The 26,733-nt window shown below is 40.3% G+C and overlaps 1 protein-coding gene across 1 annotated transcript in view; it reads left to right on the plus strand.

Annotated features, from left to right (window-relative positions):
• The window catches only part of LOC110966945 (serine-rich adhesin for platelets-like), a 31,987-nt gene extending 11,361 nt beyond the window's left edge, over positions 1 to 20,626 (plus strand). Inside the window, exons 2-6 of the mRNA XM_051950652.1 lie at positions 1,894 to 2,008; positions 2,116 to 2,217; positions 17,242 to 17,512; positions 17,855 to 17,989; positions 20,179 to 20,626. Of these exons, the coding sequence (XP_051806612.1) occupies positions 1,894 to 2,008; positions 2,116 to 2,217; positions 17,242 to 17,512; positions 17,855 to 17,989; positions 20,179 to 20,387 (832 nt within the window). The 3' untranslated portion in view covers positions 20,388 to 20,626. The remainder of the gene's footprint in view (positions 1 to 1,893; positions 2,009 to 2,115; positions 2,218 to 17,241; positions 17,513 to 17,854; positions 17,990 to 20,178) is intronic.
• The last annotated feature ends 6,107 nt before the right edge of the window (positions 20,627 to 26,733 follow it).

A 26,733-nucleotide genomic window follows, 5' to 3' on the forward strand; every position in this document is an offset into this window, starting at 1 on the left:
AAATGTCAGAGACTTTGTTTTGCATCTGCTCTAATCTCTTTAGAACATGGCATCATGTGGTGCTTTTTGATACCATTTAGCTACTTCACAATGTCAGACAGATTCTGTTTTGTAATGTTTAGGTTCAACTAACCTGGCAGTGTGGCTTTGGCTGTTAAGAGTGAACCCAGTTACCAAATGACCAAAGTCATTTGGTAGATTGGTAGCTAAGGGGCAATTACTATTTTCACATTAATTTTTCCTTCAATAAATGAAATAATGATTTAAAAATGTAATTTTGTGTTTTCTTGTGTTATCGAAAATTAGTTTGATTTTGTAAAACATGTACATGTGACAAATATGTAAAAATAAAAGACATCTGTAGAGAGGAAAGTACTTTTCACAGCACTCTATGGGCTATAGCAGAGGCTGTTGTGCAGGTATTTGAATACATATCCAAGCCCAGATTTTACTTGCTTTGTACTGTATGTCCTACAGTCTAATGGAGGGCATTGCTGTGAACTGGATTACACAGGCAAGCAATAAAGGTTGGGTTAAGGCAGAATTACAGAACAGACATAGGGCTTTTAAAAACATTGACACACAATAACTGTTTGTGTTTTTTTCCAGCAGTGGCCTCTTCTCTCACATAGACACCCTGAACAAATTCGGCTAATCATCTCATGTCCTTAAAACCTATAATAATGGCATGTACGTAAGGAAAATAGCCAAACTCTGTTAGTCAGAATCAATATGATGGGTGTGAAACTCTCAGACATTTCAGTGACTACTCTAGAGTGCTTGGTTAGGAGGCTGCTTGGAAGACTCTGTCGCATACATGAGTTAAGTATTTTACTGTGACAATTCAGAAGATCCTTCTCCTTCATTTATCCAGTGAATAAGTCAACATTTAAAAAATGTATATACTGTAGTTCATGATCAGAAAAAAAGACAATTGGAGGTGATTAATCTGGGAACAGTGGTCTATCTGTCAGGTCTAGTATCACTAGCAGACTGAGTTCAAGGGGTTTGCCGTGCTGGATCATCTCTGCAGAATACGTAACTGCAGTAACAGAGGTTCCAGCACAGGCACCATCTGCACTGCCTCACATTTTTCAAGTCTCTTGCAAAAAAAAAAACTCCTCACAGTAATGGGTATGTGACATGTACTGTTACTGATGTAACTTTTAAACCTTCATAGGCTATAAGCTCTCATGGAACTTTGGAATGCATTCATCACACACTCATGAAAAAACATCCCATATGCGAACATCTTGTATTCTACAATAGCTACAAATATCTGTACAACTGAGTGAGTTTATTTGAAGGTTGACCTCAAACAACTCTCATTTGTTAGTTATATGAATCAACACCAAGCTAAGCATTATCACACAAAATATAAAGTAAAGTTTGTAGCACAGCTTAAGCTATTTACATCAGTTCTAATCTGGAACATCTAAAAAGAGATGAATCGTTGAACACAATCTGGTGGCAACACTCCTTTATATCTTATACTAAATAGATAATAAGTTGGCTTTTGGCTTCTCCAGCTGCACTCTTGAATCATTACCCATGCAATATTGTGTTTATTTAAAGTTTGACTGTCTCTTCTTAATGAACAGGACTCACAATTGAAGTAATACTGCATCATTTATAATGAATGCATTATAGTAGAAGGGGGAAAATGGTGCTTTCATAGTATTGAATGGTTTTGTGTCTGATAAACACTTAAGACAGGTTTCTGTTCCTGGTATATCGACTTGCTGGACATGGCTACCTGTAACATATGTTCACCCTTTAATTTCATTGTATTTTACTACAATCATATTCAATTTCAATGGGTAGTCTTACTTGGAATTACAATCATTGGGGCAAATAGTGTAAACTTCTTTATCTTACTGCTTTTGTTTGCAGTTTGAAGGAGCTGGCTACTTTTTCTGGGAGTCAGAGTAAGCTGCAAACATTGTCCTCCCTGGAAGCTAAAGCGTACGTGTCTGAATTGCTTCAGGACACTGAAACCATTTCAGAGGTAACAATACACTGCTGATATACATATTTGCACAACACTTTCTGTAGACTATATTGTTTCAGTCTCACTTTCACTTTTGTCACACTGACTGTGTCTGTACTCTGCAGGTCAACAGTAATACTCAACTTGTCGTGCTGAGTAAAGAAGAAGGCTCAGGGCTTGGGTTTAGTATTGCTGGTGGAGTTGACCTTGAGCAGAAGGAAATAACTGTAAGTACAGATTGTAGACTCATGAATGATTATATGTAGTTGTCATGGTTTGAGGGAAATTTGAACCCAAATGAGAATTCACAGAGCGGACGGGAGATCAGAAATAAACAGGTCTTTATTCAGAAATACCAATTGTTTCAATAATTAACTAATTGCCACTAAGGCGAGAAACTCTACGGGGAGGGAGGGCGGAAGGCAGGTTCCTGGGGACCGGCAGTCACAGCAGGCACAGAAGCACACACCTGTGCCGACAGTGTCCAGCTGAGAACGGCGGCTGCTGGCAGGGATGACTCTGGGTCCTGGAAGTGGGGACAGAGTTGGTCGGAGCAGTCCAGGAGGAGGGTCCACGTCCTCTATCTGGAGGCAGTCTGTGGGTCTTCGACTGGAGGCAACTAAGGGGGTCCAGGTCCTCTATCTGATCTATCACTGGAGCGGAAAACAGGCTGCTCCATGGTGCAGCCTCACACTGTTGTCTGCAGTAGGCTGGCAGTACAATCCCACACTGAACGATGTGGGGAGACAGTCTTTATTGTCGGGTTGATGGTGATTAGCTGCAGGTGTGTATCCTCACAGCTGCTCTCCCTCTGCATTCTGCAGCGCAGAAGGAGAGGGAGGAGACTTAAACGGACAGAAGAGCTGACAGTAGGAAGGGGGCAATCAAACCCTGTCCATGACAGTAGTCTGTCATAGTGTGTACGGTCACACTGTTACTGGGAGTAGCAAAATCAAAAAAATTCCAGTCTTTTATTATGTTATAATGCCCTTTAGCCTGAAACTTTAATTTGGCTGTCAGTTTGGAGTCTGACTATTCCTGTAAGCATTGTAGTAGTCCAGTCATTACCTAGGTACTAAGTTAAAATAATGGTGACTGATTATGCTCTAAACAGAGTTTGTTGACTTCCCAAGATTCACTCCCCAGGCAGCAGATTTCTTTAAAAAAATTAAATGTCTAATGTGGTTAAAGCAGTAATATCAGTAAGGCACACTTTATTGCAATATGTGTTGTATGCAGCTCATCTATATCGTATGAAAAGCACGTTAATCAGTTTATGGTATTTTTGCTGCGTATTTTGTAGCAGAATATATTGTAATCTTTGGGCACATACGGCACCAGTCAAAAGAGTGGATGCATCTACTCTTTCAAGGACTTTATCTTCATTTTTCTATTTCACTGATGCCAATTATTGTCTTATCAGTGTGTTTGAGACCAGTTCTTTTGCTCCAAGGTAGTGTTGATCTACAGCAAATAGTCTTATTTACAGACAATATTAATCCATATTAATGGGAAAAAAACAACAGTCCATCATTCCTTTAACCCGAAGGTCAGTGAGTCCAGAAAATTACAAGAATTTTGAGAATTTCTTCAAGAAAGCTGTGATGAAACTGGCTCTCTTAAGGACTGGCCTAGGAAAGAAGGACAAAGAGTTCCTTCTGCTGCAGAGGAGGACTTCATTAATTCAGTTCAATTTATTTTAATTTATATAGTGCCAATTATAGGTCAAATTGTCTCAAGACGCTTTACAGAACCCATATGCCTGAACCCCCAGAGAAAGCCCTAAGGCGGCAGTGGCAAGAAAAACACCTTTTTTTTTTTTTTTGAAAATTTTATTTATGCAAAGAATTTTTTCAATTTTTTTCCCCAACACATAAAATACACAAAAGGAAAAAGAAAAAAGGAAAAAAAGGAAAAAAAACACAAGAGAAACAAGGGAGAGAGAAAAAAAACACTCTACAGCCAGCGTTTAACCATTAATAAATGAAAAAATATACAATACATGTCAACACAAGATCCAAGATTGTCCAAAGCATATGGAAAAGGCCAGAGATTTAGTCCAGAAGGCCTAATCATGAGGGGAATGACAAAGTCTCAATAAATGGATATGTAAGAATAAACAGCACAGCCAGGCCAAAAAGGGAGCAAAGCCTTCAAGCATCAGATTGTGGTCCCACCCTCCTAATGTACTCTATAAAAGGGCCCCAAATCTTTTCAAATTTATCTAGGGAATTGGACATTGCAAGCCGAACTTCTTCAAGGTGTAAACAGGAGACCATGTCATTCAGCCATCTTCTAAAGCAGGGAGGGGAAGGAGACTTCCATTCCCTCAAAATGACCCGCTCTGCAATAACCATGCCAAACATGAGTGCTTGTTGTAAAGCAGAAGGAAAAGTCAGAGAGACATTAGAACAGCCCAGTATTGCTAAAAGACAGTCAGGAGTCAATTGTCTATCATAAACAGTGCTATACAATTGAAAAATGTCAAACCAAAAACATGTGAGCTTAGAGCAGGACCAGAAAAGATGTGCAAGAGTACCCTCTGCCGAATTGCATTTATCACAAATGGGAGAAACAGCAGGAAATATTTTGTTCAGTCTTTTCTTGGAGTAGTGCAACCTCTGAACTATTTTAAACTGAATAAGCTGAAGTCGAGCATTAATAGAGCAAGTTTTTATCCTATATAACACTTTTGCCCAAAGATCATTAGAGATTACTTCCCCGGTGTCTTCATTCCATGCCTTCTTTATATGGAGAGAGGGGGTTGCCACAGAAAAGAGGCTGACCAATTGAGAGATCAAATGTTTAGAGGTGGGAGGTTTGGTCATAATGTCATAAAAAACATGTTTTATTGGAGCCACCTCTAAGCGGGGAAATGACTGCCTAACAAAATTCCTAATTTGCAAATAGTGAAAAAATTGACGATCAGGGAGTTTGAACTTTTCTTGAAGTTCAGAAAAAGAGGCTAAATGATTATCAACGTACAGATCCCTGATAGAAATTAAACCAACATTCGCCCACTGCTTGAAAACTGCACCCATTAATCCCGGCTTAAAACAAGGGTTCTGATATATGGGAGCATATATAGAAATTATTGGGAGCCTCGGGATTCCCTTAATTTGTTTCAAAATCTTGATTGAGTTGTAGAGCACAAAATTGTTGCGCAGGGATTTCATTTTGAAATCAGGTGTTGAAAATAAAATAGCTGACAGTAAGGCACCTGTAAGTGATAGAGCATTACTAAGCTCTATCTCAGGCCATCTAGGGCCGGGCCTGCACACCTCTCCACCCACTGAGGATTGATTCCAGAAAAGCCAAGCTCTGGCGTTACAGGCCCAATAGTAATGTCGAAAGACGGGAAGACCCAGGCCACCATCCTCTGTCGGCTTCTGTAGGTGGGCCCTTGATATACGAGGGGGCTTGGAGGCCCAGATAAAGGGCATGATAATAGAGTCCAACATCTTAAAAAAGGAGGAAGTAATGAAGATGGGCACATGCTGAAAAAGATATGTGAATTTAGGGAGCACGACCATTTTGATAATGTTGATACGTCCAATCATTGAGAGAGGGAGAAGTTTCCATTTGTCTATCAAACGCTTGAGCTTACCGATCAAGTTCAGATAGTTAATTTTAAAAACAAATTTAGGGTTTCTGGGGACAACAATCCCCAAATAAGATAATTGATCATGAGCAACTCTAAAAGGCAAATTGAAAAGAAAACTAGGGTCAAGGCCATTAGCTAAAGGCATAAACACAGATTTCTCCCAATTTATAGTGAACCCAGAGAGTCGCCCAAAGCCATCTATCAGATTAAGAAGGGGTGCAAGAGAAGTCTTTATATCTGAAAGAGTCAAAATGACATCATCTGCATACAGACCGATGGTGCATTCAGAAGTGCCACATCTAATCTGGGGGTTAGCTCTGATGGCTATGGCCAAAGGTTCGAGAGCTAATGCGAAAAGCATAGGAGAGAGACAGCAGCCCTGCCTAGTGCCACGGTACAACAGGAATGGAGGGGACCTGTCATGGTTAGTTAGCACAGAGGATCGGGGATTGGCATAAAGCATCTTTAAGAGATTCATAAATCTCGACCCAAAACCGAATTTATCGAGCCCAGCAAACATGTACCTCCATTCTACCTGGTCAAAGGCCTGCTGAGCATCCAGTGAAATAACAGCAGAGTAAGGTAGATTTGTTGGGTACATCAGGTTTAGCAAACTTCTCGTATTTGAAAAGGAAAATCTGTCCGGAATAAAACCTGATTGATCAGGATGTATTAAAGTACCAATAAATTTGCTTAAGCGATTGGCCAGGACTTTTGCTATAATTTTTTGGTCTGAATTAAGAAGACTAAGGGGGCGATACGATGAAACCTTTGTTTCATCTCTGTCCTGTTTCAAAATGACACAAATATGGGCATCATAAAGAGAGTAAGGGAAGGTACCATTTTTCACTGAGCAATTGATCATCCGAAGCAAAAGGGGTGCGACACTATCAATATGAGTCTTACAGAATTCTATCCCAAAACCGTCTGGACCACATGCTTTACCGCTGGGAAAAGAACAAATAGCACTTCTAATCTCAAGCAGTGTGAAGTCAGAGTCCAGAGCCAGCCTTGCAGACTGAGAAAGGACAGGAATGTCTAAAGTGTTAAAAAAATTTGCAAAGTCTGTATCAGTAGCGTTAGATCTAGAGGTGTATAAATGTCTATAAAAATTTAAAAATGCGTCATTAATTAGCTTATGATCAGTTAATAGTTGACCGGTGGATGAAAAAATCTTATGTATTGCCCTATCAGCTTGGATGCCCTTAAGTTGCCTAGCAAGCAACTTATCTGCCTTCTCACCCAGTTCAAAATGCTTCTGTTTTAATTTACGGATATAATTCGCAACCTGTTCGCCAAGAATATGGTTGTAATCATACTTCACTTTCAGAATAGTACTAAGAGTGTCCTCAGATCCTGAGTTTCGATATTCCTCTTCCAATTTAGCTAGTTTCATCTCCATATCAATGAGATGCGAACGCCTAGCCCTTTTACGAGACGACTGGTAGGAGATGATATGTCCTCTTATAACTACTTTAAAGGACTCCCATAGAATAGAATCTGAGACAGCACCATTATCGTTAGTGAGAAGAAAATCTGCAATCTTGGCTGATATGGGACAAGGTACGTTTTATCCGTTTGATTCCCGGCTATAAAAGACACAAGCAGAAACAAAAAATCAAGCCATTTTTTCGTTTTTTCGTTTTGAGCAAAAAACAAAAAAAACAGGAAACGGTTCGTTTTTTCGTTTTTTCGTTTTGAACAAGAAACAAAAAAAGAGGAAACGGTTCGTTTTTTCGTTTTTTCGTTTTCACCCCCAAAATGAAAATACGACTCAATATTTCGTTTCATTGGTGGGCGGGGCTTCGGAGCCTGCCGGTGCACAATAAAGCTCCTGCCCATCACAATAAAGCTCCTGCGCTGGCATTCATAGACAGACTGACTTTCATTGTATTGCCTGCCCCCACTGCACTTCCCCTAACTCTAAATCAAAGCAAGTCGTGTACACAGTAATGACAGTCATAACCAGTGGTGTAGTCTAGTTTTTTCTACTGGGTATACTCCAACCTCATAAACCAAAGCCAGGTCAGGTTCTCATATATGTGCGCGTGCACTCACATGTCCGCGCGCGCGCGCGCACACACACACACACACACACACACACACACACACACACACACACACACACACACACACACACACACACACACACACACACACACAGCAGCAGCAGCTCCTTTATTTCAAACTACCAATTAGATACTTATAGACATTATAGCGTCAGCAGCTCCTCCTCCTGCCATCAGGTAGAGCTGGTGTTTCCTCTCCATCAGGTAGAGCTGATGTTTCCTCTTCATCAGGCTCCCTTTCCTAAACTTTAACCTTAGCTCCAGCTGTAGTGTTCCCTAAAGCGGCAGTATTCACAGGACAAGCAACAGGCTTATTAAAACACTGAAATAGTTTCATTTTGCTTTGCTTTCTTTTTCTTATTTTTTCTCCACTGACTGATGTTGGATCATTAGAAGTTCTAGACTCATGTCCCTCTTCTTCTAAGCCAGTGGTATTCAGCTAAAATTCAGAGAGGTCCAGTCAGCAAAGGTCCAGAACATCATAATGTCTAACTTGAGTTACTGTGATATATGCTGATGTAACCTGGTAGTTTTATTAGAGTCTGCCTGTAATCAAAAACTGACCGTCAAATAAATTCAGTACGGTTCAAAAACATTTTGACATTTATTAATAAATAAGATACAAAAGATACGACTCTCAGAGCCGATGCTTTGTAGTGAATCTGAAGAGCCGACTCCTAACGTATTTAATGGAGTATGGAGTTTAACACTGTCCTCGCAGAAAACATGTTACTGGATCCTAGATTAAAGAAGCTTGCCTTCAGTGACAACAGAGCTGTTGATGAGACACTTCAGAGAATAAGAGCAGCAGTCTGACACCTCCACCATTAGAGGACCAAGTGGAGGAGGAACCTCAAACTTCTGCTGTGTGGAGGCTCTTTGATGGAAGAGCTACAGGAGATGATTCAAGAGAAATCCTACAGCTGATGTGGTAATGGAGGATCATATCTAGAGGAAGCCCTCATCCAACCAGCAGACGACCCACTGAGCTGGAGGCAGGACAAGGCCTCAGTCTGCCCCACCTGGTGAAGGTGATGGAGGAGAGACAACTTCTTCCATCTGAGAGAATCTTCTCAAAAACACGGCAGATATTCACTGAAAGAAGAAATGTATCAGCCCATCCAAGCTCAGCCATCTGATTTTTTCTAAATGTCAGCCTGCTCTGAGGACATTTATACTGTTTGAATACTGAGTCTGGTTCTGTTTCTGTTCTGGTTCTGTGGGTTCATGTGCAGAGTTTTGTTCATTTATTTTTTGTGCAAAAAAGTTTGGTTGAAATAATAAACAAAAGCAAGAATACCTGTTTTTGTAACAGAGCAAATGTACAAAATGAGTCAATTATAAAGCTTCTCATAAAAACACTGAATGAAAAAGAGTTTGTCAAAACACAAATGATTCATATTTGCCAGGTTAGGCAAAAACATGAGGCTACAAAGAATAATAAATTAGGAGCCATTTGGGAGCCGAAAGAACCGGCTTTTCTTTGGAAGCAGTGCCAAAAGCTCTCTGAAAAGAGCTGAACTTCCATCACTACTGTCCTCTCTGTCCCTCATCTCTCAGCTGCTTTTTGAAGGCAGAGCTGCGATGCGATTCAGCGACGTCATTGGCTGAGTAGCATCACGTGGGATGCCTGAACTCCTACATAATTGGTCTGTGCGTTTCTGAGCCGATAGACCAATGATAAACACTGGAAAGCTGCACCGGTAAAATAGAAGCGACCTGTCAAATTTACACCCGTATAGACGGCGTCTGGGTCCGGATCCGGACCGCGGTCGGCCTTTAGTGAACCCTGTTCTCAGCCAGACACCTTCCCCCGTCCCATACAGCTTCACCGCTTCCTGACACAGAGAAAAGTGAACGTTATGTCAAAAAAACATACTAATACATGTGTTTGCGCATTTTTAAGTGGTTATATGGAAATTCGGGACCTTTTCTAGTGGGTATAAGGCGTATACCTGCGTGTTTACACCCCTGGGTATACGTATCTTTGCGCATTTGTAAGTGGGTATACAGAAATTTGGAAAATTTTCTAGTGGTGGGGTGTATACCTGCGTATCACGTAGACTACATCACTGATCATAGCTACATGTATGACGTTTGTAGCAAAAAAATAAAAATAAAAAACGCGTGAAAATCATTTTAATATTCAGAGTTAAGATGGATTAAATGCGCTGTCAAACAGCGCTGAGTGGAGCGGCTGACCGGACCAAGACGGCGGCCGTATTTCTCGCTGCACAGTACCCCGAGCAGCGTTGACCTGACCTGGCTTTGGTTTATGAGGTTGGAGTATACCCAGTAGAAAAAACTAGACTACACCACTGGTTATGACTGTCATTACTGTGTACACAACTTGTTTTGATTTAGAGTTAGGGGAAGTGCAGTGGGGGCAGGCAATACAATGAAAGTCAGTCTGTCTATGAATGCCAGCGCAAAAGCTTTATTGTGATGGGCAGGAGCTTTATTGTGCACTGGCAGGCTCCGAAGCCCCGCCCACCAATGAAACGAAATATTGAGTCGTATTTTCATTTTGGGGGTGAAAACGAAAAAACGAAAAAACGAACCGTTTAATGTTTTGTTTGTTTTTTTGTTCAAAACGAAAAAACGAAAAAACGAACCGTTTCCTGTTTTTTTGTTTTTTGCTCAAAACGAAAAAACGAAAAAACGGCTTGATTTTTTGTTTCTGCTTGTGTGTTTTATAGCCAGGAATCAAACGGATAAAACGTACCTTGTCCGATATGTAATCACAAAAAGTGTCATCTAAATATAAAGAAGGATTAAATTTCCAACTGTGTTGGGGGGCGTGAAGATTAAAATCAATAACTAATGTGAGAGGTGCGTGATCCGAAACCAAGATACTATGATAAGTCGAGCTTATCACACTTGAAATAAGTCTAGAGTCAACTAGCAGGTGATCAATCCTAGTGAAAGTACCATGCACAGGGGAAAAAAAAGAGTAGAAAAACACCATTTTAACAGGGAAAAAAGCCTTGAGCAGAACCCAGCTCTTTATGTGGGGGAACCATCTGCCTGCTGGCCAGCAAGTTGAGAGGGACAGAAGAGGTAGAGAAGTAGAGGTAGAAGGGTAGAGAGGTAGAGGGGTAGAGGGGTGGAGAGGGGGAGGGATGGGAGAAGAGAAGGGTGGGGAACAACATATAACACACAATTGGATACATGCATGATAAGATAGATGATAGATACTACGTACAAGCTAACATTGAAATTGATTAATAGTTTACTGTTATGGTGTACGGCTCTGGCATTAAATATACTACATATATAGCTGGTGATAAAATTCAGTATGAGCATGTAGCATAACCACGGAAGTGATTATATTTGCACTCATTGAAATAAACGGGCACCACCTCAGTTTACCTGAGGAAAATTATCAGTTTAATAATAACAATGGATTAGATTTATATAGCACTTTTCAGGGCACTCAAAGCGCTTCACAATGGATCCATTATTCATTCACTCACACATTCTCACTCTGGTGGTGATAAGCTACATTTGTAGCCACAGCTGCCCTGGGGCAGACTGACGGAAGCGTGGCTGCCAGTCCGCGCCTACGGCCCCTCCAACCACCACCAACATTCACACGCATTCGTACAGCAGCACTGAAGGCAAGGCGGGTTAAAGCTGCTGTCTGGAGTTTCCGTTTGTTTTCAATTTATGTATCATTGTTTAACAAAGCTTTAATGTGTTAGTCTAGTTCGATACTATAATATAAAGTTAGTATAACGCGATATGAAAATTTATTCCTGAGCTCCGCCTTCCTCTCATAGACCCCCATGTTATTCCAAAAAGCGCCGGTCGCTGCCGACCAATCAAGTTCGAGCTTCAGCTTTGTCATGCTGTCAATCAACGGTTACGCGCACAGCAAGCAAGCCCATGCAGAGGTGGGCGAGCTACACACTACGCAACCGCGCGCACATTTGTTTTGCTTGTGGAGGAGAGAGCATCAGGGCTCGGCAACTTCCAGAAAAGTTACCAATCCCATGGCTTGTCAGGCCAAGAGACTGCAGGACGTTTTTTGGCTCGGGGTGCTCGCGTCGCTCCCCGACCACGGCCTCCATAGCCTGCCTGACGGCTTCGTTTAGATGCCCGACCTCTGGAGGAAGATGTTGGGGCGTCTGGGACATACTCTTCATCAGAGGAGTCATGCAATTCTGAACTCTAGATAGAAATAAATAAACAATGTAACACATATACACGCGTAAATGCACTAAGTTTGATAAACAACGTCATCGAGAGGGATACACGAGTGTAATCACATATTGAAACTTTACTCGTTAGTCCTAGCAGATTCATGTTATTTTGGTATTAGGACAAGTTAGACTCAATACAGCATTCTAATGTAATTCCTTTATTATTTACTAAATGTACTAAATGTAGAAGAGTGGAAAACAGCAAAACAGGCGAGATGCTGCAGCACTCCGGGCACTCCTGTCAGGTACTGCGCGCGTGCACAAATAAAGGGGCAAAATCAGAGGGAGGGAGGGACCAACAGCGTTTTGGGAGACGCAACCAAGATCAGGAACAGAGAAAGCTCGGAGGAACCTTACTGTGAGCAGAACTGTCAGAGTCTCGGGAGGCTGGGACGAAGAAGTCGCCGCTTAATGACGCCTTCATAACGCGATGGGACGTCTTTGTTCCCAAGCGCTGTGTCGTCGCTATGGCAACGGTTCACGTCCTGCCCTGGGAGCTCAGTTCGGCACAAGTGGATCTGGACCAGCAGACCTCTGAGGCGTTGGATATCATGAGCGATGAGCAGAGTCGATGTCCAGGGCTGATGGAAAAAGTCACTTGATTAAAATGGTGGCTCTCGTTCTAGTTTAGCCGGTGTTAGCCGGGTGATGGATGTTGACTGGAGAGCCGCCGCAAAATTTAGAAAAAAGGAAAACTGGTTCCAATTAGTTCATGTGAGAAAAATAGATAAAAGAACAAAATGATAAGTTCAGGCTTGTGTTGAAAGTGAGCAAAAATGTCAAGAACGAACTAGCTACCAGAGACCAAACTCTGAAACAAAGGAACTTCAGAAGATAAAGAAAAGATGCATCTAGAAAGAAAATGCCCAGCACGTTCTCGGAGCAAGTCAGAAGGAAGAAAGAAGAGAGCAGACAAGGGTGTTGCCCGTTTTTATCAGGGCTGGAGGCCTGGGCGGAGTTGGTGTTACTTTGGCGCGATTCTATGTAATCTGACTACTCTCCCTTTGTCTTCAGGAGAAAGGGGAGATGATGTTTATCAAAACGAACTAAAACGCGATCTGTTTATTCCTCACCATAATCCCGTCAACCAAAAGTGAACACAATCATAATTAATAGACTAGCAAATTATTTAATTCACTCAAACTATATGTGAATGTGCTCTAGATACTAAATATATATGTCACAGTGAAGATATGGTTACATATCATACATATGGTAATGAATAGCACAAGTTTCACCTTTCACATTCTTAATGGGAAATAAATTCCGAGGTTAATAATGACATTCATTCCGAAATCATCGTGTCCTCCAATGTCAGTAGGGGGCACTGTGGGACTGTGGAAGAAATTGGATTATTTCTCCAGAATAATAACTCTGGTTCTGTAAGGTCTAGAAGTGTCAATTTTGGGAGTGTTATAAAAGAACACCTTATTACAGCTTTGGTAAACATGAATGCAAATAATACATATGAAAAATATGAATTTTGGGTCCATCCTGCTTCATCTGAAAGTTTTGCAATAGTCTCAAACCAGTTCTCCATGTAGGTCGTATAATTTTAAGACCCTGTCCTTATCAGATCCTGCAAAGGGGAAGCAACATGGCATTCCTGAGGGGAGAGAGGGGGTTTAGACCTGGATGAAAGGTTGATTAAAGAAAACATTGGCAGCATAAAGTGAGAATCATGGTCTTTCAAATGTTTCTTTTAAGGTGTTAATGTTCTCCAGGGAACTCCATCCCTCTGCAGGAGGTCTGAGTGTTACATGCAGAAGAAATACATCTAACCCAGTTTTCCTCCAGAAACTGGGGTTGTGAGACCAGAATCACAGATGTCTTGCTGTAATTCAACCTTGGCATTAATGGTGTTTTTCTCCTGGGAGAGGAGAAAATTCTGGACCTGTCCAATGTCCAAAATGACAGTTTGATGTGGGTTTTAGACCCCCATCCTAAGAGAGTGTGTTCTTATCTGATTTGTCATCTCCTCTGGAATTCCAAAGACAAAGTGTGTATGCTACAAGCATATCAGGTATAGTGAGGACGATGCAGAGTGGAGTTACCAGCTTCAGAAATCAGCAATTAACAGCGGCTCACATCCGAGCCCACATCAATGTGTCCTGGAACAGACACATCTCAACATCAAATGCTGGGAGGAGACTGCATGAATCAGGCCTTGGTCACCATGATTAGCCTTAATGGTGGACATACACTATATTGAAAAAAGTATTGGCTCACCCATCCAAATAATCAGAATCAGGTGTTCCAATCACTTCCATGGCCACAGGTGTATAAAATCAAGCACCTTGGTATGCAGACTGCTTTTACAAACATTTGTGAAAGAATGGGTCGCTCTCAGGAGCTCAGTCAATTCCAGCGTGGAACTGTGATAGGATGCCACCTGTGCAACAAATCCACTCGTGACATTTCCTCGCTCCTAAATATTCCTCAGTCAACTGTTATCTGTATTATAAGAAAGTGGAAGTGTGTGGGAACGACAGCAACTCAGCCACCAAGTGGTCGGCCATGTAAACTAACGGAGCGGGGTCAGTGGATGCTGAGGCGCATAGTGCGAAGAGGTCTCCAACTTTCTGCAGAGTCAATCGCTACAGACCTTCAAACTTCATGTGGCCTTCTGATTAGCTCAAGAACAGTGCACAGAGCTTCGTGGAATGGGTTTCCATGGCCGAGCAGCTGCATCCAAGCCATACATCACCAAGTGCAATGCAAAGCGTTGGATGCAGTGGTGTAAAGCACGCCGCCACTGGACTCTAGAGCAGTGGAGACGCCTTCTCTGGAGTGACCAATCACGCTTCTCTATCTGGCAATCTGATGGACCAGTCTGGGTTTGGCGGTTGCCAGGAGAACCATACTTGTTGGACTGCATTGCGCCAAGTGTAAAGTTTGGTGGAGGGGGGATTATGGTGTGGGCTTGTTTTTCAGGAGCTGGGCTTGGCCGCTTAGTTCCAGTGAAAGGAACTCTGAATGCTTCAGCATACCAAGACATTTTGGACAATTCCATGCTCTCAACTATATGGGAACAGTTTGGAGCTGGCCCCTTCCTCTTCCAACATGACTGTACACCAGTGCACAAAGCAAGGTCCATAAAGACATGGATGACAGAGTCTGGTGTGGATGAACTTGAATGACCTGCACAAAGTCCTGACCTCAACCTGATAGAACACCTTTGGGATGAATTAGAACGGAGACTGAGAGCCAGGCCTTCTGGTCCAACATCAGTGTGTGACCTCACAAATGTGCTTGTGGTCAAAAACGGTCAAAAATTCTCATAAACACACTCCTAAACCTTGTGGACAGTCTTCCCAGAAGAGTTGAAGCTGTTATAGCTGCAAAGGGTGGACCGACGTCATATTGAACCCTATGGATTAGGAATGGGATGTCACTTACGTTCATATGCGAGTCAAGGCAGGTGAGCGAATACTTTTGGCAATATAATGTATGAGGACAAACAAACAACTGCTAAAGTTAGTGACTATTTGACAAAGACAAAAATTAATTGAGTGCTGCATCACGTGACTTCCATAATAAAATGCCCCAAACCCAACTGATATGGTTTAGGATGAATTGTACTATAGAGGAGAAACAGTTTGCTTCACGATCTTAAAAACCTTCTTTTGGTTTATAAAGCACATCCTGGTCTTGCTCCTACCTATTCTTCAGGTTTTCTTATATACTATGAATACAGAACACATTATTTTGTTGCTGTGGTCCATGTCACTCTACCTGAAGGACTGAGGGTAGCATGTTGTTTTTAAAAGCAAATCCATGACCTAACTTTTTACCCTAGTCTTTTACTGATTTTATTTAGATCTTATTCATTTCAGTTGTTTTTCCATTCATACACTGCTGGTCAAAATGCCGGTTGCAGCTTGTAAATATTGGGGATTTGTTGAAAAGCACCATTTTAGTGAACATAACACAGAAATTTGCATGATCATGCAAATTTCTGTGTTATGTTCACTAAAATGGTAATTTGAAATGGTAAAAATTAAAATGGTAAATTGAGTAATGATTCAATGTGTAAATGAAACTCATAATAGGCATTTCTGTTTCTAATTGAATGTTTCTGGGGCACACTAGAGGTAGATAAACATGCTGCTGCGTCTTTGAGGCAGGATGCAAATATCCAAGTTAGTCATGAGACAGTCAACAGGAGATTGGTTGAAAGGGTCTGAATGCCAGACGGCTGATCAGGAAGCCACATCTAAACATGACACACAAGCAGGAGCTCCTCCAGTAGGCCAAGCAGTACCAAGCCCCTTACTGTAGATTACTAGCCACACGTCCTGTTGGAGATGACTTGCATTTTCTGTTGTATAGAACAAATGGCCATGCCAGGTTGCATCAAATACAAGGTGAAAGACAGTGAGTATTGTGTGCAGCAAAGACTCTCAAGCAAGACAAGGCTATGTATGTTTAGGTGTCCTACTTGAAGTTTTGCATTATATTTATCATTGTGTTATTTTCACTTTGTATCATTTAAAAGATTTTATTTGCACTTGTGACACACTCAGTGAAGTGCTATTTATTTGTTTTACACATTTAATTTGTAATTTTTGTTCCATATATCTTGTGAAGTAACAATAATCACATTATTCATTATGGAAACACAATTGGTACTGTATTATGCAAGAAATAGTTGTCTTTATGCAAAAAAAAAAAAAATGCAACCAGAGCTAAAACTTTCCGCAAAAGAAAGAACTAAAAGCAGTCATTCAAGAAGAATGGGACAGGATTGCCCCTCAACAGTGTGAAAGGCTCATGGGGAACATGCCAGCTGGGATTAGAGCTCTGCTGTGTGCTAATGTTAGGACAACTAAGTATTAATTTGATGATGTGAAGGTTTATTTGTTTTTTGTTCAGTTTTGAAGACATACTCTGTTATTTGTTGACTTTGACACCAACAATGTTGAGAGCTGACATATTGAAACTGTGAAGAATTTAGTTTTGTTAGTTTTTCTTGTAAACAGTAAACAAAAAAATATAATTAGGGTGTCTGAAAGCTTTTTTCCAATACAGGCCATTTCAAAATACACTGACCAGGCAACCTTTATCAGCAGTAGACAATGTAGCAAGGCATAAGCTGAGAAACAGAATGCAGGTCAGCTATGGCAGAAAATTTACTATACTGATGTTATATGGTTGGATAAAGCTCCTGCTGTCTGTGGTTACTTTACCTTGTGCTGTGGCAGCCTATATAATTCATCCAACAGCATTCTATTCAGGTTTGTACTATGTTAAAACTCTTAAAGAAATGTTAAGTTAGACTGCCAGAATGACACCCTCTGACTTATATCTATTGACCTTGGCATGTCTGCAAAGGGACTGATGTTACAACACTTGAACAACTTTTGTGTCCAGGTTCATCGGGTCTTCGCCAAAGGTGCAGCTATCCTTGAGGGCTCAATCCAGCGAGGTGACAGAATTTTATCTATAAATGGCAAAAGTCTGCAGGGTAAAACCCATGGAGAGGTTGTATCTTGCCTTCATCAAGCCAGACTGTCTAATCAAGCCGTAGTGGTTGTTTTGAGAAACAAGGACAGCGAACAAAGTACCTCTGACAGACCAGACTCGACTATTCAGCCAAATAGTATGTGTTCTGCCACCAAGAAGATTTTGGAAGATGGAGCAGGTAGGTGGTTGGAGCCTGTACAAACATCTAATGACAAAGACCAAGATGCTTGCATTCATAAGGGTATAGCTGTTTGTCCTACAGCAATAGAGCTTCCTCTCATTTTCCCTTTATATTGTTAACTGTGAAGTGAATTTCAACACACTGATCTACTTGTCACTTTACCACTCTATCTCCTGTAGACCATTTCACTGTTTTAACCAGAAGCATTATCATCATAACCTTCCCTTGCTTTTCTAACGTTTACTGTCTTTATTTCTATTAGTAAGCAGTAATAAGTTATCAGAAATTACTTATAGTGTTGTTTAACTTGTAAAATTCTGGTTGTTGAATGCTGTTTAGTGGGGGATGTCGGTCCAGATGGTGCTTTAACAGTGGAGCTTCACAAGACATCTGCTGGCCTGGGCTTCAGTCTGGAGAGGGGGAAGTCCTCAAGCAATGGAGACAGGCCTTTCATTGTCAAACGCATCTTTACAGGTAAACTTTGTCTCTAAGTAAGAAAATGCTTGAAGTAATTTCCCATCTACAGTCCTATTGAGTCACATTGTAGTGGCTTGCAGGTTGGAGTACACCTGTGGTCCTTCTGTTTGTCCTAGCAAACTTTTGTTGTTCTGCCACGTACATAATCTGCAAATACTTGATAATAGTGTCATAACACAGGCAGAACCACGAAGCCATTTGGCTGCACTAGCTACAACTAGGTCACAACAAACGCAGTGCCTGGATTACCAGCATTACCAGGAATGGAGGCCTTAATGGAGGCCTGTACTACATGGCAGGATATGGAGGTAGTGATCATAGTTTGTATTTATTGTGAGAAGTATGTGGCTTTAGATCTGTCCTGGTTTGCAACTGGTCATTAAGCACCAACATATCTGTTTTTTATGTGAACATAGTTTCACAAAATCCTGGGTTGACTTAATGAGCTGATAACCAGATATGTGTAACTGCTTAGCTTCACTGTGGTTGCTAGGTTTAGTAAAGTCACACACATAGACATTGTGGATATGTGAAACAAAATTTGCAAAATACTTTAAATTTTCTGTATTTACAGTAGTAAATTAATACCAATTAATAATTTTCTACCCAAAGGCAGATTCTTCAGTTATCAAAAATAATACCTCACTGGTTTTCACTTTTTATGTAGTATTAGTTTAGTTGTATTATATCTAAAACTGCTACAGATTGGAGCTCATAAACCTTTATATAAAGCTCATGAACCAGGCTTTGAAATTAATTAATTACGATTAATCATGTTTTGTCAAATAGCAATGTTTCACACAACAAGTTTTTCAATTCAAATAACTTTTGGTTGACAGCTGAATCAATGAAGATACATAAACGTGTTTATGATTTTAAATTTTGATAATTAATACAATTTTAAAGTGGGACATTAGAAAAAAGTGATTGTGATTATTTAAAATCAGGATTTAGTAAGGTTTTTCCATTGCATGGAACATAACCTAAGCATAAGTAATTCAAGGACCTTCAAAAAGTTGAAGATCCATAGATTCATTCTGTTTTCATTGTTTCTGGGTCTGATAAATGGTGAAATTTTGATGGTTCATTTTTTATTTATAAACAAAAGTATTTTTTCGTAAGCTGAAAGTTTATCATTAAGTTATTAAAAGACAGACATTTTTGTGGTTTAACTTATTACTCTGCCGAGGCCTCAACATAGATGCAGTTCACTACCGCCATGTACCGGGCTGGAGTGTTCACCAGTGTTACCGGTGTGCCAGAAATGAATGGATCCAATTTTCAGTTGATGCCCACCCCAGTCAACTTACTGGTTTGGAGGAAGCCTGGAGAAGCCTACAAACCAGACTGTCTTGCCCCTACAGTAGAATATGGGGGTGGATCAGTGACCATCTGGGGTTGTTTTAGTCTGGGTGGAACAGGACAAATGAACCAGGTCATGTACAGGGCTATTCTTGAAAACAGTCTTCTTCCATCAGCTGGAAAAATCTTTCCTGCCTTGCATGACTAGATTTTCTGACAAGGCAAAGTGGAAAAGGTCACCACATCGAGGTACACAGACAGATGGAGCCAGGATCATGACCTAAACATTATGACCATAAACATTATGACCGAGTCAATGTCTTTTAACAAGAGCTTATGTGAAGGTCATAGGATATTCTAAATGAAATGGGAATTGTCGGTTTTCATAGTCAGCATGTTGGATTCTAGAGAAATGGGCTGGTCAAAGACATGACCAACTTTGGCAAGGGCCAAATCATTTCTGTCACATGACCATGTGCACCTTAGAAACACCAAAGCTTGGGAATGCAGCAATGAAGTCAGTGTCAGTGGTCCGAGGAAGAACAAACCAAGAACCTATGACAGAGTGTTTGGGATCTGTTGGAACAAGTCTGAACTGCAGCAACTCCAGCGTTCAATTTCCAGGACTTAAAGGATCTGCTGCAGAAGTTTTCAGCCTGAAACCACTGTCGCTGCCTGTATGCTGTTTTGACATATAGAATATAAGGCCCGAGCTCATAATGTTTTGGGTTTTCAATGGAAGTTGTCATATCAGTATTTTGTTGTGGCTTTCTACCTTGATCCTCTTTGTGAGTGTTTTTTTTTTTTGCAAATATGAATAGTGTCTCATTTTGTGCATCTTTAAGTAAAGCTGAAAAGTGAATTTCTGCACTTCTCTGCAACAGGAGGTGCTGCAGAGCTGTCTGGGCTTATTGATGTTGGTGATGAGGTCCTGTCTATTAATGGCTGTTCTCTGGAGGGCCTGATGCTCCATGACGCCTGGAAAATTCTCAAAACTACAAATGAAGGGCCCAACCAACTCCTTATAAGGAAGAAGAGTAAACTGACTGAAGTTAACAAAGAAATACCAAAATCCTGTAAAGCTGCACTGTGACAACACCCTCAGAAACAGGGCATGGATGAACAATAAAATTAGGGACAAATATTTACAAAGTTTGATTGATGGACACTGGTTGAGATTTTATGCTGTGTGTTGTTACTTGTGTTTGTGCTAAATAGGTCAAATGAGATTTACAACGTACTATTGTGGTATACAGTGCTGAATTCAGATTTGTCAGAGGAGAATTGCAGTTTGTTTACAATAAATTGACTTTGAAAGAGTAAATAAAATGATTTGTTTGTCTTTTGTTCCTTTTCTGCAGTAAAATAAGTACATGAAAATCTACAGCGAGTTGTGGATATATTCATACTATAATATGGCGAAATCGCAAAATAAAGGTTGTTCAACAAAGTAGTAGTGCTTCCGCTGCAGTGTCTCAAACAACAGGAGTGCTACCAGTGAGAAATAGAAATGAAGAGAAATAGATCTGTGGAGTCACATCAATAATGAGATTTGATCATCAAACACACACATCAAATAGCAGCAGTAGGTGTATCAGAGAAACAGTCCATAAGAGAACAATAAACACTGGGGAGGTTGGTGAGGCCAGATGAGAAACGTGCAGCTCTGGAGCCTAACATATCTGAAGATAAAACACAATCTACAGGAGAGGTAACAGATTTAGATTTATATAGCACTTTTTTGGGCACTCAAAGCACTTCACAATGGATCCATTATTCATTCACTCACACATTCTCACTCTGGTGGCGGCAAGCTACATTTGTAGCCACAGCTGCCCTGGGGCAGACTGACGGAGGCGTGGCTGCCAATCCTCCCCTACAGACCACCACTAACATTCACACATCAGTGTGAGAGCAGCACTGGAGGCAAGGCAGGTAAAGTGTCTTGCCCCAGGACATGACAGCACATGACTAGGCGAGAGCAGGAATCGAACCGCGACCCTTCAATCATTGGACGACCCGCTCTACCACCCGAGCCACAGCCACCACTAAATAGCAAAATTAATGGCGTGCACTAGTGGATTATAAATGTATGACAAGTAAAGAAGATGAGTGTGCATCGTGGGATGTTCCCCACCAGGTTAGGCCTTTAGGAGTATAGCTGTCACGGCCTCCACCTGATGCCTAGGAGTGGCAGGTTCTCCTTCTTTCTCTCTTTCCCTATTTCTAGGTAGGCATGTGTTTGGAGTGTGGCAATCGGGCAGGTGCTGCCAGTCTCAATCAGCAGAACTGGCACAAATGCTGGTGGAAGTGATCACCTCCCATACAAAGCCAGACGGCCGCAGAACCGACCCACCGCCCCACCAGTTGGACTTTTGACTATAAGTTAAGCCATTGCATTTTAGTTTAGGTTTTACCCCTTGTGGTGGCCTGTTTTTGTTGATTATCCTTGATTAGTTTGAGCTCTGGAAACAGAGCAATTGAAATAGCATTTGTCGTACTATTTAAAACTGCTAATATCACTGTAATAAAATTGTTCATTATGAAATTACCATCCGCCACTCTGTTGTGGTTTATTAAAAGTATGAGCAATCTTTCAGATAGCATCGGTTTGGTTCCTTCCTTGCTAGGCTGCCATAGCAGGACAATGACACAAAGATGGGTTAGATAGACACTAAAAACACTGTAACCACATCAGTGGTTTGACTAAGTCAAACAAGCCTCTATTAGCTGAAATGTTTAAATACATTATTTCCATGGATTATGAAATATAGACTTTTTGCATAAGTTTACACTTTACTCTGAAAGCGCTGTAAGAAGGATACTCTTTTTGGCCAGTAATAAATAAGCAATAATAAAAACCTATAAAGTGCTATTCAGTGGCGTGCACAGACATTTCGGGGGGCAGGTGCTCAGTGGAAAAAAATGCACCTTGTGCAGCGTGTAGAACCACCGGCTGCCTTAATATAACAGTGTGAGACATGAAAACATAAAAAAATCAGGAAGAGATTTTCTGTAATGGCATTTATTTAAACATCTTAATAAATACACACACAGAGTCGATAAAAGTCAGAGTTTTAATAATAGTCTATCAATGTAAATCCAAAATCACTGGAAGTGTTGTAACGTAGAAGTAACTCATGGTTAGTACAAAATAATATAGTTTGCTAATACAGCCTATAGCCTGATTTAGTTCCATCAAATCACTTTGTGTTGAAAATATAAATCAGGAACAGCTTTTAAGATATCTCAATAAAATTAGAGGAAAAGGCTTTAAACAGTTCACATGACTCTGATGTTGACTCTGGCCTTTCTTCGTCATGATCATGATCTGTCTCCTCATCCTCCTGAAATGTTCTTTAAACCCAGGAGAGCAGAGAGCTGCTTCCCTGGATGGCCTGCTGTAACTCCCTTTCTTTGTCTCTCTTGATCCTTTCCCATGTGGGCCTGCTGTGATTAGTAAATTAAAAGAGATTGACAATATCAAGACTAATTCCTGACATTAGGCTACAACAAGGCACAAAGCTACTTTTTCTTTTTGTCATTTAGCAAATAAGTCACAACAAGTGTTGCCTCTCCCTAATGTAGGCTAATAATAAACCTACACAAACTAAATATCCAGTTATAATGTACTGATCATATGCTGTACCAATTCACCACACAATATTGGTTGTGTGGTCATCGTCGTCACGTTATGTCGATTAATTATTATTATTATGGGTAGCGTGGAGCTTGTTAATTTCGGCACGGTTGTTTCGCGCTGTATGAGACAGGCTACTTTACAACAGAGACAAATAGATGCACCGTGAGGCTTATGAAGAATACACTTCATTCATTTACGTGTTCTCTGGTTGGTGGCTACAGTCTATGTGGGCTGTGCAGCTGCTGCCACGCAAAAGGTGAGACGTGGAAAGCACCTGCTTGATACTGAGGGCAAGGGGCAGGTGCTCTAGCATCACTTGATGTCTATCTGTGCACACCAGTGGTGCTATTTCACTGGAGTATGTAATGATTTAAAATGTGACAAAATAGCAGAGACTGCACCCATTTAACTTACATTACCTCTCAGTCTCCACTTATACCATAAGAGGTTCTTTATCATTGTACTGCTAATAAATAACACATGGAACAGATCATCAAGCACGTTACAGTAAACTATATGTTATATTAATAGTGTTTTAATAAGAAATGACCACTAGATGTCAGTAAAAGCACACGTCTCAATGTCAAGTATCATTTGTATGATAATTCTGTTGCAGCAGCAGGATCACTCCATAGGATCACTCCCACCAAAGAATGAAACACTGTTGAATATTTTAAAAAAAATATGAGAAAGAATGCTTTCTCTGTCTTTATTTGTCTGTGAGTGATTCATGTATGTGAAAGTTTACTTTTATAAAGAGGCTATGTAATTCGACTTTTAGCGTTTTGTCAAATCTAACATCACATTTTGATGTCAGATCCAAAGAAAGGTCATTCTTTTTTTAGCCATACAGGAGAGATACTAATAAAGCCGATATATATATATATATATATATATATATATATAGAGAGAGAGAGAGAGAGAGAGAGAGATCGAGAGAGAGAGAGAGAGCGAGAGAGAGAGAGATAGATAGATAGATAGATAGATAGATAGATAGATAGATAGATAGATAGATAGATAGATAGATAGATAGAAAGGCAACAAAGGATTAAATGGAACTGACGGCTGCTTATAAACTACCTGCATGATTTAAGTATTTAGAGAGAGCATCAGTCCAAATTACTATAGAGTTTAATTGAATATGAAAATAATGGAAAAGCAACAAACTTTGCTAAATTTACAGTTTATAATCTCAACCACAAAATGCTGTGTTTTTTTTTAATTACCATTATTTCAAATGGGGCTGCACAGTGGTATAGTGGTTAGCACTTTCGCCTTGCAGCAAGATCATCTCTGGTTCAAATCCCGGCCTGGGCCTGGGATCTTTCTGCATGGAGTTTGCATGTTCTCCCTGTGCATGCGTGGGTTTTCTCCGGGTACTCCGGCTTCCTCCCACAGTCCACAAATATGCTGAGGTTAATTGATTACTCTAAATTGTCCGTAGGTGTGAATGTGAGTGTGATTGTTCATCTGTATATGTAGCCCTGTGACAGACTGGTGACCTGTCCAGCCTATCCACGACCCTAATGAGGAATAAGCAGTGTATAGAGAATGGATGGATGGATTATTTAAAATACTGATTAATTATCAAAATTAAATTAGTTCATTTTCAAAGCTAATCATTTAATTGGAACCACATCAGAACTTATTCCAGTCGTATATCTTCGTTAAAGATGTGATTGCTACACCATGTGGATTAATCTACAACTAACAGTGGTTTCAGTTTTTCCACCAGTTTTTGAATCTCAGTCATCATGATTTGCTCCCATTTAATCATGATAGAATTCATGAGACACAGAATGAGGGCAATAAAAACAGATTGACAGTCAGTGCTCTTGTTCTTGTTGAGTTGTTGGATGAGGTTGAGGTCAGGGCTCCAAGTCTGTACAGTCCAGTCTCTTCAACACCCAAACTGGGAAAGTGGTTTATTTATGAACATGGCAGCATTTGAGAAAGATACTTCTGGCTATGTAGTGTATATGTACACTGAACTACATATCAAAATGGTGTAGTCTTTATGCCAGAAAAGTTAAAGCATGGGAAAAAAACATCAGTGGCCCAAAAAACATGGCAGTTTGCACATAGGAATCTAACACAAATAAACAGAGGGGAGCCTGTTGTTATTGTGCAGCAGGATGTCGCCTAATGCCCTGGAAAATTCTCAGACTGTGTTCCCACAGGCTAAACTACATCCACAGCTGAAAGATATCATTGCATGACAAGGTGCTGACTTCAACTTAATGACCGTAATTACAGAATATCTAGAAGTTAGACTCTGGTATAATTTGGAAGTTTCAGATAAAGACAGGACAAAATTATGCTTCACAGTCAGTATAATAGTTTACCTTTTCATATAATGATGTAATGATTATATGCTTAATGAGACCTGGAGAAAACATAGGCACTAACGTCAGCAAATTTCACTCTACTTTCCAGCCAACAAAATGTGTCTTCTGAGAGACTCAGTGGGTGAGTCATTAGTGACACGTGATAATGAGCCATGATAAGTGCAAGACTGCTAACTGAAATGTACTGAACAACTTATTTTGCATTCTCAGTAAAACACCTCTCAACATTTTTCACCATGAAATCAAAACAAGTTCGAGCAGACATACAAGAAGACCAGTGAAATTATGTCACGGAGTACATTTCAATGTATTTCTGACATCCTTAGAATTTACTTTCAGGTTGTGCTGCTGTATACTACTCATCCACTACATGTCAAATGAAAATGTCCTCATTTTAAGCCAACAGCATTTGTTTAATAGTTTTTAGTTTCTGGTCACTTACATACATAGATTACCATTACCATAAGATATAGAGACGACACACAGCACAACCTATTAAATGAAATGCATTGTTTTAGTATAAACTATAAACTAGTGAGATGAATATCAGTGTCACTAGTTAACTAGTGACTCACTCTGACCCAACTGGTTTACTAGTAAGAAAATACATGTTTCACTAGTTAACTAGTGTGGTCAAAATGAGCCCAACTCGTGTAACAAGCGGATATCTTGACATTCACTAGTTAACTAGTAAACATTTTGAGCCTCACTAGTTATCTAGTAAGGTCAAAATAGACTAAGTAGTAAAGTAGTCTGGGTTTCTGCATTCACTAGTCAACATGTGGCCTATAATAGGCAGCTCCTAGTTAACCAGCTGCAATTTCTCAGGGCAACTTGTCAACTAGTGCAAAACATGCAAATGGGTGGGATAATGACAAAATCTGAATCCTGATTGGTGTATTTTAAGTGTAGAGCCAATAGGAATCCTGGATGCACACTTTCTACACACCTTCTCATTAGTTTTTTGTCTAACTTGTTAACTAGTGAGCACTTTGGCATTCACGAGTTCCGCTAGTGAACATTTTGGACCTTAATAGTTGAACTAGTGAAGTTGAAATGTCTCACTAGTTAACTAGTGGATATTTGGGGCATCACTTGTTAACTAGTACAACTTTTGAGCTTCATTAGTTAAAATTTTAGACTTCAAGAGGCTTTCACTAGTAAACTAGTCAGTATTTTGGTTTTCACTAGTTAACTAGTGGGTGTTTTGGTTCTTACTAGTTAACTAGTGAAAGAAATCATAAGTCACTAGTTAACTAGTGAGGAGCATCCGTGTTTGACTAGTTAACATGCTGCTGAAAATGAGTGACGAGTCAGAATTTTTTGTGCAACTTGTACAGCAAAGTGCATAACTAGTGTAGCTGAATGTCCAACTAGTGCTGACAAAGACTGAACTAGTGAAGAAAACTAATGTCTGACATCAAGGATATGGAATAAATGCTCAAAGG

The sequence above is a fragment of the Acanthochromis polyacanthus genome, chromosome 7 (assembly GCF_021347895.1).
Source record: "Acanthochromis polyacanthus isolate Apoly-LR-REF ecotype Palm Island chromosome 7, KAUST_Apoly_ChrSc, whole genome shotgun sequence".
Taxonomy (NCBI): Eukaryota; Metazoa; Chordata; class Actinopteri; family Pomacentridae; genus Acanthochromis; species Acanthochromis polyacanthus.